The 16,844-nt window shown below is 37.2% G+C and overlaps 1 protein-coding gene across 5 annotated transcripts in view; it reads left to right on the forward strand.

Annotated features, from left to right (window-relative positions):
* The window catches only part of PPP1R9A (protein phosphatase 1 regulatory subunit 9A), a 132,734-nt gene that overhangs the window by 100,185 nt on the left and 15,705 nt on the right, over positions 1 to 16,844 (forward strand). For 3 of the 5 annotated variants that reach the window (XM_027639458.1, XM_027639457.1, XM_027639456.1), the window contains exons 8-13: positions 5,129 to 5,182; positions 7,025 to 7,254; positions 8,649 to 8,745; positions 8,884 to 9,055; positions 14,151 to 14,308; positions 14,846 to 15,146. In XM_027639458.1, coding sequence (XP_027495259.1) covers positions 5,129 to 5,182; positions 7,025 to 7,254; positions 8,649 to 8,745; positions 8,884 to 9,055; positions 14,151 to 14,308; positions 14,846 to 15,146 — 1,012 coding nt within the window. The remainder of the gene's footprint in view (positions 1 to 5,128; positions 5,183 to 7,024; positions 7,255 to 8,648; positions 8,746 to 8,883; positions 9,056 to 14,150; positions 14,309 to 14,845; positions 15,147 to 16,844) is intronic. The other 2 variants (XM_027639459.1, XM_027639460.1) reach the window with 1 other exon arrangement.

Below are 16,844 nucleotides of genomic sequence, written 5' to 3' on the forward strand. Positions count from 1 at the left end.
CAGATTGCTGAGGTTTGGCGTGGGTGTTTTTTTGTTGGCTTTAGTTTATTGATTAGTTGGTTTGTTGATTTTGGTTTTTGTAAGATTCCAATAAAAGATGATCAGGAAACCAGACAGCAAATGTTAAATTTCAGTGAAAAGGGCATGTGGAGCTTATCCTATACCATTACATAGCAACACATCAATGTACAGTAGTGTCATATGTTTAGCCATGTGTTTAGAAAGATGCCATATTGGGGAAGCAGGCATATTTTAAGCTGGTGTTTTACCAAACTCAGTGGTTACAGAGTTTGTATAGCACCCACCTGTACTAAGTGTGGCTTAAATCAGTGTTGTTCATTGTGGTTATTGAATTCATTTAACTTCACATACCGAGAGACATTTCTTCTATATTTTAGTCTATGCTTCTGATGTGGCTTCTTTTTGAGCTTTCCTGAATTCTGATGCAAATAATGATATGAAACAATGGATTTATCTAAGCTCACAGTAATGGGTTGAGTGATGGCAATAAGGAACTTTTTTTTTTCAAATACAGGAAGATGGAAGAGTTGAAAGTAGCCAGAACCTCATAGGATATTTGAGTAGCAGAACCTGGGCCAACAAAGGAGTTTTAGAATACTGAGACTCCCCTTTTTGTCCTTCTTCAATTGTCCTCTCCTCTTCCCTCCACTCAAACCAGATATTTTAGGGTCTATAAATGTGTTGCTCCTACTCTCTAGTGAGAGTAATGTATGGAAAGTAAATGAGCAACCAGTTTTTCTCTTTTCTGCTGATACTCTCTTCAGCCTTTGTGTGCCTACTGTTATTCATCGTTATTTCCTGAAGTTTTTTTACTTTAGTTAAATTATAATTTTCTCACTCCATATTTCAAGTTCCAGGCTCTTAGACATATTAGTAGAACAGTTTACTTAATTTTCTAATACTTTGCATCACACATATTAATACTTTCTCAAAGTGGTGGGAAGATGCTACCATTCTACGCGTGCCAGTGGGGGTGCTGAGGCCGTGCAAACCGCAGATGCAGTGATGGGCAAGAGGACCTTTGAATACATTACAAGTAAAACTATACTTGAATAAACTATGTTTCCATAAACTCGGGCTATTGCCATACTTGAGCTTGTCCAAACTGATTTGAAGCTGTTTACAGACCTGTGTGATATAATGGCCTCAAAACGCTGATGTAGAGGAGACCAGATGAAGGTACTTTGGGATCCTCAAGTGTAAGTGCAGATGAGAGCCTGAGAAGAAAACATTAAATGCTCCTGCATAAGAGCGGACTCTTTCTCACTGGCCCACGCAGTTACGAGCATACCACTTCTGTTTCACTGGTTGTATTTAACAGTACACAGCTGTGTTTTGTTGGCTGATGCAGAGTGAGTACATGTATTTTTCTTGGTATTTGCCCTGAATTCTTTAAACACTAGAGGACTTGTTCACGATCATGCTGCACAAGCCCACACAGTGTTTTCTGGAATTGTATTTAAAGAACAACTGTTCTTTCTTGTTCTTACTCCAGAGATTAATGAAAGTATTAAACAAGTGGGTAGGACATAATCTTTAAGCATAATAGTTTGACCTAATTAGTTGAATTCAGTCCTTGCAATGAAAAATGTGCTCACATGTTCTGAGAGCCCTCCTATTTGAAATGCCTTGCTTTTTGGAATGAAAGAAGGGAGATGGGCATTGCTGGGTCAATCATTGTACTTCTGCAAATCTTGTTTTCCTGACTGTAGAACAGAAAAATGGAACTGATTTTTCTTAACTGCTTTGAGAGAGCCAGAAACTTTATTTTAGCCATGATGATTGAAGTGAGAGGTGTTCTGCAGGGAAAAGGGACATCTTATGTAAAAATTTGTTATTATATTTCATGTCTTAAATATATGAAAAATGGATTGTCATTATATGCAAAAAATATATAATGATTATGTAAAAATTGTCATGGAGATGATTAGATTCTATTGCATACCTTCCTTCCCAGTGCACATGTGATATTTTAACATTTGCTAGCCTTTCATCCCTTTCTGCACTTTACAGTCTTAGATTAATTCAATCCATTTTTGCTCTGAAAGTTATTTTTCATAAGAAGTTTTATTGTTTTGAAGAAAGTTAATCAGCTTTTCAAGACATATTTGGATAGGATATGTGCCAAAAATTACTCAAAATGTCCTTGTTAAAATGAAACCATCACAATTTTATATTGACTTAAAAGCCATAAAAATACAAAATAAGATGTGCCAAGAATTTGTCTGGCATTATATAGAACATGGAATAAAGATTCTGATCCCCTTTTAGTAAACTTTCTTAAAAAATTTTAACTATGGAGTCTAGATTTGCTTGCCAAACAGTTGACCTTCCCTGTTGTTTAGTCTAACCTATAAATGTGTTAGTATTTGTCATCTATTCTGCAAGAATAATTAGTTCTTTAAAAATGTACATATCGAGCTACACATTTGTCTGTTCAGGAGAAAAGTGTCTTTTTTCCTTCTGCCTCAGTGGGATCTGCTGTACCATGTACTGATTCAATGATCTGACTGGGTGCTCAGTATTTATTTTTTTAACTTAATAACAGAGAGCATAAAAATAACTGTTAGAACCATCTGTACCTGAGCAAATCGTCATTTATGCAACAACGTGGAGTTTACTTGTATGTAATAATAAGCTCTTTTAAGTGCTCCTTATGGATCTGTGGGGGTTTAGAAGAGATGGGAACGGACTATCAGCAGGTAGCCTAAGGGTTTGAGTCTTGGTTTTTTGATTTCATTATTAAGTCTACAAAGGGCAAAATTTAGCTCATCCATTCTTCCCCTAATTTTATCTCATCCGAGAAAAATGAGGTAGCAGAACTAAGTAGTGGACTGGACATTTTGTAAACACCGTAACATTTTTAGATGGTTCTTGAATAATTTTTCACTACTCACAGGAATGGAATGAGAAAAAGCAGTTCTCAGTCTCTGAAAATTGCAGATCAGAGGTTGGATTGAGTGAGCTCAAAAATTGCAAGTAACCTCTTTCAAATTCTAATTAAAGTATCTCCTTAGTTTCCTCTAATATGTATATTTACAAAAAGGTACATGTCCTTCTCACCTTCCTGGCCTACTGAGTGCAGTAGTTTCACTGGCCGCTTCTTGCTGTTAACACCAGCTCCAGGGCTGCTGAGTGCCCCGTTTCCAGCTGCACTGGTATCTCTCCATGCTGGACCAGTAGCCCTGGTCTCCTATGGCACTTCCTCAGGAACCCTGTTTGATCCACAGATTAGCTGCATGCTCCGGACAGGTTCGGTCTGGTCCCTTGCTCATTCCACCTACCAGTGTGCCTGGTGTGCTTCCACATCTTGCGTTTCTGCAAGCTGTCACAGTCAGTGCCTGCTTTCGTTTGAAATGAAATCTTACCTCTGCTCTCACTGAGCACGTGAAAAGTTGTAACACTTTTCAGTGCAAAGTAAAAAAGTAAGTAACATGATCTTGGGGACTAGAAGTGTTTACAGTCTCCTGTGGAGACAGCAACCCAGAAGTGAGTGTTGGAAAGAAGATTCCTAAAGTGTTCCTCAGGTGGAACTGGTTGAGTCAGTGTCTCCTTTATTCTGTCCAGTTAGATCAATGAAGGCTGATTAACAAACCAAACTGCTTCTGGGAATATGCATTTCCTGTGCCACAAGAAGGGCATTCAAGAGACTTCATAAAAAGGGAATTTCTAAATAAGCTCAACCTTTCTCAGAGATACTTGTACTGATCAGCTCTGTGGTAGCTCCTGTTATCTTAAAAATTATTCCTCTCTTCCAGAAGCATTTATCCTTTGAATTACTTGCACAATTTTACTAACAGCCTGGTCTTCGAGAACATAGCCTTTGCTTCACTGGAGATGATAGTTTCTAGTTCAGTACAATGCCCTCACATACTCCATTAGATCAACATAAACTATTCCCTAAAGCTTATGTTAATCTTGTAAGAGAAGTAACCCCCGTGTAAAACATGCTTTTCTGTAACTATTCCTTCTATTTATAAATAATGGACAAAGGCCTTGTCTTCACTGCAGTGCCATCTCAGGCTGTAATTCAGCTTTTGCCCTTGCCCTCAACTCCATACCCAACACACACAAGTCACTGATTCAGTTTAAGGATTTGGGGCCCGTGAGAAGTTTGTCCTTGCTGCCTGCTTTAAATAATAAGCAGCAGGGATTGGGATGCATGCCAGTGTTGGGTAAATGTGTATGATCATTTCCATTTGGATTAGGGTTATGCTGTTGAAGTTGTGGTTCAGTTCATACTTCCGAGCATTCTTGGAGCCTGTGAATAGGAGACCTTTGGGGTAAAATTAAAGATGTTTCGGAACATTGCATATTACACTCAAAATAATAACTATTCCCTTCACAGGATCAGACTATTGTAGGTTAGTACAAAAGAAATCCCCCATTAAGTGTGCAGGTGGATGCCAGGTCCTCCCCACCAACCCTTTCACTGTACAGATCCACTGTTGTTGTGGCGCTCTGTTTGGTGGTGGAACTACAATCTTTAGCGCGCTGCCGGGGCTCTTAATCTGCTTGCAATCATTTTGTGTGCTTGAATGCTGTTGCTGTTATTTACAGTTTCCCTGTGTAACTGCTCTCATTTGAGATTAGCTAGCTTGAGCAGAATAACTCCATCTAATCAGGGAGAAGTTTACCTTTTTTTCTTGCATGAAATAAATGTGTGGAATCTTCCCTCAAGGTTTTCCTGAGTTCTTGAGTTGTTAAATCACTTATTTCCGTATTTGCTTTTTTGTAACATGCCTGCTTTAATCAATGCAGTGGGACTTTCTGACAGCACTGGGACGTATTTCACATTCATATCAGAGGAGAGCAAAGCCCAGCAGGATAATATCTGTTTTTTTTAAAGCATAAGACATTTCATTTTGCTAAACAGATTGGATGTTCTGATTTGAAATTATGAGTGGTTAAACGGCATCCTATCTTTAATTAGGTTGCACAGACTGAGTCATTTTGCAAGCTAGACATTTTAATTTACAATCTACTGCACTGCAGCACTCTTCAGGGCCTTCTGCTATGTAATAAGGTATTCAACTTGCAGCACAGGCTTTAAAAATACCGGAGTACTCTGTGACTTCACTTGTTTATTTTATATTTTCAATTCTAGTTGCAAATCAAACATGCAGTTACAGAAGCTGAAATTCAGAAGCTGAAGACAAAGGTAAGAATCAATATATGGTTAATACATATAATATAGTTTTCTTCATACAAAATCAAATCTGAAGACATGTATGTGGGTGGAGAAGTCAACATCCCTATAGAAGGCTGATTAAGAAGCACAGTGGCTCAGCTAAATCTTGTCTTGGTGTATATTCTATATTCAAAGTTTCAAGTAAAATCTTAAGTGCTGCTGTTAAGAGAAAATTCCAACTTTTGTAGCTTCAATTAAACGTACATTTTAAGGGGTATCATAATGACTAAACAGCAGATTTCTAGTGTTAAAATTCTAATGCATTTTCTCAGGTTTTAAAATTGTATTTGGATTGAATATTCAAGTCCAAGTTAGTAGGTTTTTTATTTACCAGTGATGTTAAAGTATCCTGTTTATGCTACTTTGCTTTTTTTGACATTTTAAAAAAAAACTGATCTGTTTAAATGTATTTAATAGAAATTATTTTTTATATACAGAAGAAAAAGTGTTGTTATATCTTGTTGCAGTTCTCTTCAAAAGATACTCTAGAAAAGAAAAATATTACCAGTTTAAAAGAAAACATATCATAATCAGTTGCTAGTTATTAGATTGAATTTGCTATAGCAATAAAAATAAATTGGGGTTTTTTGTACTAGGGTAACCTTTATGAGAACTCAGCTAATAATTCAGTTGTTCAGTAATACCAGGTTTTATAATGACATCCTGCTCTTTGAGTCTGAATACATTATAAGGGAAATAAAAACAAGATAAAGATAAAATTGAACTTCAGAAAAAGATTTTAGATTATTATTTCTTCTTAGCAGCATTTGCACTCACCATGTATTTTACATGGTGTTTATCAAATCTGCATAAATTATTGTTAAAAACAAATTTAAAGTGCAACTGTTTTCTGTAAGGACAATTTCTGTTGTAGTGTGTCAGTTCAGAAGGTCAGAAATCTTTTCTTCCTCTGCTTTCCAGTTCCAATCTAGCAATTGGAGCCACAAGGTCGATCCCTTGGGATTGTGCCGAGCCCCATTGACTTGATAACAACAATGTGTGGGTGTAAATATTCATCTATGCAAATTCATTTGCAAGATTAGGGTTAATGTGCCTTTTTGTGTTGGATCTCTTTACCTTTATTGTGTTTTCAATAGAGCTGAAGAAATTGTGACTAGTTTAAGTATATTGCTAATAAAACTGCAAACAGATTAATTTTTTTGTGTGTATCATCCATGATTGCTAGCAGAACTGTCTAGAGCAAATTAAACAGTCTTGATAAGTAAAAAAGGGTGTTTAAGGCATTTTTTGTTCTCTGGAAATTCTGGGAGCTAAAATACACAAGCTGCTGAACAGTCCTACCCTTATTCAGCACCAAACACTGAAACCTGCAAGTGGCTTCAGTTAGGAAGTGAAACACCAAACACTCGCACACAAAAAAGTGGATATCAGATTCCTCGTCCCCAAAATAAGAAATGTCATCGTTTTATGAAAGTGTATCAATGCTTTATAGCTAGCACCTGAGCCACATGCATAGAGCAAAATGCATCCCTCGTGCTGACTGATTAACCCTGCACCTTGCCCAAGTACTCCACTATTGACATTTTCAAATGTCAGTCAGTCAAATAGGTTACTATAACCTAGAGAAGCATAGGGGCTGCACTGGTACACTGAGCAAAAGCTCTACATGGTTTTATGAGGAAGAATAATGTACGTATCAACCTGTTTTCTTTGTCCTGGAACACTCTTTTCACTTCTAGCATATTACTAGTGTTGTTACTAATTTACTGATTTTCGCCATTCATGTTGCTTGAATTAATCCTGAACTATAAGGCAGCTTTTTATGGACTGCATCTCCACTCCTTTGTTCAGCTGCAGGCTGCTGAGAATGAGAAGGTGAGGTGGGAATTGGAGAAGACCCAACTCCAGCAGAACATTGAGGAGAATAAGGAAAGGATGATGAAATTAGAGAGTTACTGGATTGAGGCACAAACCCTCTGTCACACGGTGAATGAACATCTCAAGGAGACGCAAAGCCAGTATCAGGCTCTGGAGAAGAAATATAACAAGGCAAAGAAATTAATCAAGGATTTTCAGCAAAAGTAAGCAGCTACACCAGGGGCACCAAATGACTTAGTGGCCAGATAGGAAACATGTATATGATATATTTTGAAATATGAACCTCCCTATTAAACACCTGTAAGGTAAACACTATTTTTCACTTCTTTTTTTCATGAAAACTTGGACTCTTTATTGTGGAAAAATGTTACTAGTATTTGAGCTGTAGTTATACTGTAGCTAAATAAAGACTTTGTGTGTACTATTCCAAGTTGGAATGTTTCAGAATTACTGGATAACTCATTGTGAATACAAACAACAAAGAGTAATCATAGTAAAGCATTTGATTAGCCAGGTTTGCAGGAATTTATATTGGTATTGTGTCAGCTGGATTCATTCCTTCTGTGTACTAATGTGACATGAAGAAAAATATTGTTTTGTTACATTTTACATTTTGTTTTTCTTCTCATAGTTACCAAGAACATTTCAGCTGAGTTGAGCTAACTCATGATTACCTGGCCACCCCTGTTTCATGTGGTCCCTTCTCCCTCACGGCTAGCAAGAATAATAACGTCTTACATTTCTATAACAGCTTCCATTGGCCAAATTCCTTTTTTTTTCCCAGTAACTTTTTAATTTTCTGCTGAAATATACATGTTTCAAGAAGAAAACTCAGAAACATACAGCAATGTCAAGTGACAACTGGGACTGCAAAAATTACTTTCCTGTCCCATTAAAAAAGGAGTTAGATTGTCAAAATGCCATTACTGGTCTTGGAATTTTGTGACTGTTCCAGAACTAGTTTACATCTTATCTGCTTTCTATCACAAATGTCTTTGATATTCAAAATAAAAAGAGATAGGGAAAGTTGCTAGAATGAGTTTTGATAGCCTTTCTGTTGTTATTCTCCTTTATATTAGTAGAATATCTAGTTGGTTGTTTTTAATTATTTCAGACTCCTAAAGTGACCTAACAGATGTCCTTATAGCTTACTAGAAAATTTGATTTGTACCTGAAAAGTTACAGATGTCCTTTCTGTGAAGGAGTGCAGTCATACTGTAGTAAAACAGAGATTTTGCTCCATTTCCCACAACAGAGAACAACATAAACTAAGATAATGTTGTTTCTGTTGTAAATACAGATTATGAAAGAAATTGGTTTAACTTTTTTGATGATCAATTAGAACTGAGATTTTTTTTTCAGATAAATTCCTTTTACCAATTTTATATCATCACCTAGCATGTTCACTTAGACTAGTAGCTTAGGGTTTTGGGTTTTGTCCTGATTGCAGTTTCATAGTCCTTATTAAGTAAGTGATAAATTATTTGATAAGGACAGATTTTTCAGATGCATATCTTAAGATTTTTCAGAACATCTTATTTTCTGTTTGAGTCTGATTGCTTTGATGACAGCAAATACATTTTTATTTTTTTCTAAGAGAACTTGACTTCATCAAACGCCAGGAAGCTGAACGAAAGAAAATAGAAGATTTGGAGAAAGCACACCTTGCAGAGGTTCAAGGCTTACAAGCTCGTGTGAGTAGCATTTACTCTTACATTTTAGGAATGAGACTGATTAAAAAAATGTCTGATATTCTGGAAAAATAACATATCTAATGGGGAGGATGTATTGGGATATGTGTTTTGGGTAATACTATGTTGTATTTCTTTCAGATACAAGACTTGGAAGCAGAAGTTTTCAGGCTAATGAAGCAAAATGGGAGCCAGGTTAACAATAACAACAACATTTTTGAAAGGCAGACATCTTTTGGAGAAGTTTCTAGAGGAGATCCAGTGGAAAATATAGATACTAAGCAAGTAACCTGCCTGGATGGCTTAAGTCAAGGTTGGTTTGAAACAAACCGTAACTCCTATGAATCATAGATTGATTTGGATTGGAAGAACCTTAAAGTTGATCTAGTCCCAATGCCCCTGCCATGTGCAGGGACATTCCCACTAGACTGGGTTACTCAAGGCCTTGTCCTGCCTGGCTGTGAACACTGTCAAGGATAGAGCATCCACAACCTCCTTGGGCAACCTGTGTCAGTGTCTCACCACCCTCACAGTAAAGAATTTCTTCCTAATATCTAACCTGAATTTTCCCTCTTCCAATTTGTATTCATCACTCCTTGTCTTGTCACTACATTTCCTCATTTCCTGACAAAGAGTCCCACTTCAGCTTCCCAGTACTGGAAGGTTGCTATGAGGTCTCCACGCAGCCTTCTCTTCAATAGCCCAAACTTTTCTCAGCCTGTCTTCATAGCAGGGGTGCTTCAGTCCTCTTAGTAACCTCATGACACTTCTCTGGACTTCATCCAACAGTTCCATGTCCTTTTTATGCTGGGGACCCCAGAGCTGGACACAGCACTCCAAGTGAGGTCTCACAAGAGCAGAGTAGAGGGGCAGAATCCCCTCCCTCAACCTGCTGGCCACACTCCTTTTGATGGAGCCAATTCCATTGGCTTTCTGGGCTGTGAGCACACACTGGCAACTCGTGCTGACTTTTTCATCGATCATCACCCCTGAGTCCTTCTCCGCAGGTCAGCTCTCAGCCACTTCTCCACCCAACCTGTAGGTGTGTCTGGGGTTGCTGTGCTCGAGGCATAGGGCCCAATAATGTATGTAAACAGCATGGTTATCATTTAGGATTTAAAAGAAACAATTAATAATGCCAGGATGTTGATATTTTTCCAAAATACAGTATCTAATGACAGCTGTATCGGTGTTCTACCTAATAATGCCAATATAGAGTCCCAGAATAGCTGTGCAATGTATATTCTAAAAGAAATGGAACTAAATGTTAGTATAGCAAAGATCACTACTGACTGCTTAAAGCCATCAACATCTAGGTTTAATTTGATGCTTCTGGTGTTTTAATAAAGTAGGAGGGAATTGTGTTTTCTCCTGTGTTCCTAAATCTGTCCCTAATTACCCAACCAGCAAAGATCAAACAAGAACAATGTTACCAGAATGAGAAAACAATGTTAAATCCACCATTTTTAATGGTTCTCTGCAAGTTCTAATCTTACCTTGGTACAGACATCAAAAGGAACCTTGTAGGTGGCACTCACCATTTCTCAGGATGGAACCTTTTGTGAATAAAATGCAAATTCTTTACTAACACATTAATTAAAAAACTTATTCAGCTATAGCACAGACTGATTTACAACATAAGATTTATAAGACTTTTTTCCTACATTACCAAGAAACAAAACAGTTTGTACCAACGTTGAGATCTGGATAGATGCTGTCAGCAGGGTGGCTGTACCTTTTCTTTGTTTCACATAGAAAAGATAATTCTCATTTATAGGCTGTGTCAGTGAAAACATACAGATAACTTCCACAGCTTAGTTACAGTTCTGTAATTGCAAGTTGCTTCTCACTGTTGAAGGATATGCAGAATTAAAGCCAGTTTAGGCCCACAGCCTTGGGAAAAAAAAACCTGTTTGATGCAGGGGTAGGCAATACTTATTCTGTATTCAGTAACATCTTTGAAATCACATGTTGAAGGTATTGGAATTTTGACAAGGGAGCACCAAACTTTGTTCCTATAAACTATAATATTATTTATTTCTCTGGTAAAAAAAAATGTAATACATTGTGAAATAAATTAATTTCTAGCAAGTGTAGAGGTGTTTTATTAAAATTGATATTTTAGCAGTCATTTCATGTGTGGACCCAAGCAATATTACTTACAAAGAGATCAATATGAATTACATTATTAACAAATATAAATAAGAGCTAGTCCTGCTGAAATGATGTTAGGTGATATGCAGCCCTTGAGGAATTGATTTCTACAAATCTTCACAGAGCTTCTTTCTATCAAATTTTTATTGTACTGAAATCTCTGAAGTTCAGAAAAGCACTCAGGGGGAGAACTCTGTATTTCTACCATAGAGATTCAGTAAAAAATATAAAACATTTAATACTTAGCAGCTCTGTTAACACAAAACCTTTCAGTAGTTTGCATCAGGAGAGGGAAGTGTGTTTTCTTTACCTGACTCACAAAAATCATGTTTACATCTACCCTTGTAACAATATCAACGCACATCTATGGCTCAAGAGCTAAAATCCAGGAATTTCTACATACAAAAAAAATTGTAAAATTCTTTCTAAAAATTTGAAAATTCTTTGTATAGCATTAAAATTCTGCATGTCTGTGCTTCAAAAGTATGTTTTCCAATTGATGCATTTGCATGAAAATTTTCAAGGAGCTGTCTTTTTTCATTGCAAAAATGTTCTTCTGGAGCAATGCTACCAGTGTTAATTACTTCTGAGAACTAAAATAGATGACTTTAAATGCCCAAGTTTAACCACCTGAATACAAACACCAGTTATTTACTGGGAAAAACAGATAAATCGGCAATAATGTTTTACAAGCAGAAGTAGCATAGTTAGACCTTAGATTCCAGGCTGGATTTGTGTTTTTAAGATACCCCTAAATGTTCTGTAGCACTCTTTGACTTCCATATACCTTTTCCAGTAAATTCTGTATCAGTCTCTGAAGTCTGTATCAGACTGTAATGTAGTGATACTTGCTGTGCTGACAAAGAGCCTAGGTGTCCATATCATTCTTGTTTAACCCTTTTAAGAAAAGGACTTGCCATTAACCCATGGATGTTTGCGAAGGAGCTATAAACATCAGGGAAGATGTCCATGATGTTTTGGAGTGCAAGCAGAATCCCTCTGGGTTCTGTGTGTTGCACATGCTGCCTTTGTGACACTCACACTGGTGCTTCAGTCTCTTTTCTGGCTCTTGTTTGGCGAGTATAACACATACTCCTTGATCAAGACTCTACATTAGGTTCCTGGAGCAGGACTGCATGTACACAGCCACATCCCTTAATATTTGTTCGGAAGTTTGCAGGACTGTCTTCCCTAAGAAAATTAGGTTATGGAAAAATATAATATTTGAATTAAGGTTGTATCAAGTATGGTTTTGCTTCCATGTGATCTGGGATATTTATTACATTCTTGCATATTAATAGACTTGGGAAGAAGTCATTTATGCAACTTGATGGTCACAAGTATTCAAGCATATCTCTTCCTAACACTGCTGGTGCTCTGGCCGTGTTTAGCATCATGACAGACTGTATGACTCCTCCGACTGTAACATAACCTGATGCTGAGGTTAAGGGGCTGCCAGTAACATCAGTGGAAGTTAGAAAGAGAAAATAAAAACCATTGTGGCCCACAGAATTCTTCTGTTGCTTTGCCAGGGAATATTAGAAACCTGAGGATTGTGTTTCTTTTACAAATGTACAATTTATTCTGAAAGTCCAGAAGAATACATAAAGTGGATTGTAGCTTTCTGATTTAGTGGTCATGAGCTGTATCTGCAGTAAAGAATCAAGATATTTACTGTCAGTGGTTTGAAATATAAACAGTTCAGTTTAGGAGATTTTGAAGTCTGTCAGCCTGTATAATGGAAAAAGAGTGGGAAGACAGGCAAGCTCTTTCCTGCTCCACAGTGCTATTGAAATAATTCAGATGCAAGACCATGGGAGTCAAGTGGTTGTATATCTGATGCAAGAAAGTCTAGTTAGATTTTCTCTGAGAGCAAAATAAAACCTGTTATGACTTTTATGTGAGAGATGCACCAGTCTCCCTAGTGAGTTGGGAGATTTCTAGGGAAATGTGTGAGATGTGTTTGTGCTTGGAGGAGTGAAGGCTGGCTGCTCTCTGCAGAAGCGGGAACTGGAACTGGGGATAACAGCACATGTGGCTGGAGCAGAGACCATCTGACAGCAGCCCAGTTCCACTGCAACGTGTGGTGAGCAGGGCAGGACCAGTGATGGGGTGGAGGAAGCAGGAAGCTCCAGGCCCAGATGGTATTTTGCTTTAACAAAGCCAATATGACCAGTTCTGTGAATACCGTTTGCATAATTTCAGCAGTGAATGGAAGGGATGTATGAACGGGGATGTATGAACGTGTGTACTACTGAAAGAACAAATGTGAGCAGTTCAAGCCATGACAATGTGCAATTATCCTATGGAGTACTTAGGACAGAAGCCTAATTACAAGTCAGACAATGCTAATTATTTTGTATTATCCTGTGACTGAAAAATTTAACTCTTACTCAAAGAAAAGTAAAAATATCTTTAAGATCAGATTCTTATTAATTAATGTGTTATGAATGCAGTACTTAGACAAGTAAATTAATCTAATGGCTTATGGTTTGATTTATACTGTCAGAATTGAAAAAAAAATTATTAAAACCATAAAAAATCTGTTCCTTTTCTGGTGTAAAATGCAGACACACCTTTTAAAATGTTTTTTGTTTTAGTCACTACAGCTTTGTAAAGTGATAAATTTGCTTCAATACTCAGATTTCATTTGAATGGATTATTGATAGCTAAGAAAAGTGCAGCTATGTTAGCTTTTGTTGTAAAGGCAAACCATATATGAAGTGTTCAGTATACTTTACTCACAAGACATTCAGGAATAGGGGGGCTTTGAAACTAGGCAGGTAAGATGGTTTCGTTGTTCCATTTTTTATATGAAATATTCCCCCAATTTTCATGTATCACATAGTGGTGTTTATGCTGTGAGGGAGGAAAATTCTCTGCAGGCCAAGCACATGTGAGTCCTTCTGAAGTAGTCTAAGTGGACCTGCTTTCTGGGCTAGTATAGATGGGCTTGTGTGGTCTTTCATGTAACTGTGGGAATAAGTTGTTGAATTCTTAAATATCTGGAGTTGATTCTTTGCTATGCACTTACTGAATCTGTGTAGATAAACTTGTTTGTGCAAGTGACTTCTTTTTTCTTGAGGATATTTTAGCAGTTACAAAGATACAGGTACAAGTAAAATGTGTCTTTTCTAACCTAAATGATTCTATGATTCTGTGCAAAGTGCATGTGCTTGCATGTACTTCCTCTGTTAGGAAGAAGTAGTGAAAGATTGTTCTGTTAAATAGCTCCAAATCATGTTTCCATATAGATTTCAATGAAGCAGTTCCAGAAACAGAGAGACTGGACTCCAAAGCTCTGAAGACTCGAGCTCAGCTGTCAGTAAAGAACAAGAGGCAGAGGCCTTCCAGAACCAGACTGTACGACAGCATCAGTTCAACTGATGGAGAGGACAGCCTTGAACGAAAGGTGAGAAGGACTCTAGCCCCTCTTTCAGGCTTCCTATGGAATGCTAGATTGCCCCTGTAAGTCATCCTCTATCTATCCTTTTATTGTAGCACAGGCAGTATTTATTCTTCTGTGGTCAGTCTGCCGTGAATGTCCTTGAGTAATGTGCGAGTCCAGTCTCCTTTTGAGTCAGCACACCTGGTTTTTTGATTTTGTTGTGTTTTAACTGGAATTGTGGTCTTTTGGATTTACATGTGCTTTATAATTCAGAATGGGTCCTTTCATTTATGCAGGAGGTGAAAGGAGCTGGAATTGTGCATTTCTCTCTTTGTTAATTTGTTAACAGAATTGTTTTGTCCTATTCTGATTTCTGTCTGAAAGCAAATACCAATAAACAACACTCTGTGTGGTATCAAAGGGTAATGCCATGAATTACTAGAGCATTTCGTACAAACAGAAAGCTAAATAATGAATAAAAGAGTTGCATGTTCAAAGTAAATCTTGCTCTGTTTGCTTACTAAGTGGTATAACCTGCTTTATAATCTCTTATACCAACAGCCATCACACAGTTACAGTAGTCCCATGCACATTTCAAAATCACCACTGCCCTTATGCATGAGAGCATCCTCACCAGCATCAGATTCTGGTGCTTCCTCCCTCTCCCCCGTGGCTAGCAGTGCAGCAATCTCACTTGACAACCTAACTGAAAACCAAGAAGAAGAACAGCACCACAAAGGAGGTGTCCTTTCCCCATATGCTTGGGGAGACACTCCACTTTCATCTCCTTCAAAATCTGGGCACAGCTCTGAAGCATCTCCTTTGCATCACCCAGCTGGCAGGAATATTTTACAGGATAAAGGTATTACTACTTTTTTTTCAATAAATTGATGCATCATTTTGCTCACACCTACTTAATGACCTTTTGTTGTGTAGTAGGACCTTAGCAACAAGAAGGTCATCATCTCATAACTTCTTTTGCCTACCTGGAAATCAGAAAATTACAAATGACCTTGTCTGATGGTATAAGAAAAGGATGAGTTTAAAATGGGATAGGGAACTGCTTACTTTCTTCTTTTTTTTTTTTTCTTTCTTTCGTGGAGCTCACTGAAAAAAAAAAAGAAAAGTTGCCTTTAAGAGAGTGTTGTATTGTGTTTTTTAAAAAAACAACAGTATTTGACCTTGGGACATCTCTGTGTTACAAAAATGCTTAACACAGTGTACTTACTCAAATAATGTGATTTTGGCACTGCTAGATGATTCTTTTAGAGGGTGCGGAAAGGAGTGTAAAGCAAGAACAACAGACTGTAGCTTTTAATTGCTGAGAGGCAGCATAGTCTAGATTTAACATAAGGTTGGTGACTGGACACTCTTCATTTACAGAAGAAAAAAGCAGCAGGTAATTTTTTTGGGAGATTGTCCTCATTGGTTTTAATTTAATTCAGATTCTTTAAATGCTAGCTGGATAAAACAGGATGCAATCATACATAGGTCAGGTAAAGTGGTAAACACCAGTTTATTATATGAATTAGCAATACGATATGTCACAGAATACTGAGCTCTCCTTTTCAGATACCTTTGGAAGTCAAAATTAGCATTTGACACAACTTCAGCATTCTTAGCTGTGCAGCTTGCATTCTCAAACTGTCACATAAGCTAAAATACATGATAAAAACCATTTATAAGTGAGGACTCCAGGAATAGGTCTAGATAGGTTCATTACAGACTTCTACTTACTTGAATTAACTGAAAAGAAAAATTTTTTGTTCTGTTTTTGTGGGTTAAATAGTTAATGACTTGAAGTTAAATTCAATATTTGAGTTTTGCAAGTAAAAATAAGGGTGTGAACGTAAGACTGTGACTTTCCAAACTCATACTTCAGCTTGAGTTTGATTGGTGGTTTATCAGGAAAGCCCTAAATCCTGCATTTCCAACTGATGTATGAAAAATACCATGGTAAAAATTTAGTGGAAACTAGCCTTGTAGTGTAAGGAATAGGGTATTACATTCCACCCACTGTGTCACTCTTTCCATTTTAGGTTTGAAAAATAATCTCTGTCTAAATATTGATGTCATGCTTTCCCTGCTGTGACCATTAAGTAAACAACCTGTGCTTTTGTGTGTATCCAGGCTCTGATGAGTAGTGCATTAGAATTAACCAGAGCAATTTAGTTTCACATGGAAAAATTGCATTAATAAGTCCTAAAAAAAAGAAATATACTAAAGGAGTTGTTTGGCAACAAGTGCTGTAGCAATACTATTTTAATTGATTGTTGATTTGGCTGTTAAACTCATACAGCTCGGAAAATAAAAAGAGACACTGTATTTGTTCTGTGTGTTCAGGTGAGGTTTTTTTTAGAAATGGAAAGAGAGCACATCTGTGGACAACTGTGTGTCCATTGGTTAATCTCTCATTAGCAAAAGTGAGCATTAGCAAGCTCACACTTTTCTTTTGTTCTTTTTCTTATGAGATCCCGCAGTGTTGTGGGAGGAGCTGAAGTGGTGTGAGATCAGTTTCATTGCAAAATGATGAGGAATTTTGCTTTTTTGGCTTTTACTT

This window comes from Corapipo altera, unplaced genomic scaffold (assembly GCF_003945725.1).
Source record: "Corapipo altera isolate COAL_440 unplaced genomic scaffold, ASM394572v1 44, whole genome shotgun sequence".
Taxonomy (NCBI): Eukaryota; Metazoa; Chordata; class Aves; order Passeriformes; family Pipridae; genus Corapipo; species Corapipo altera.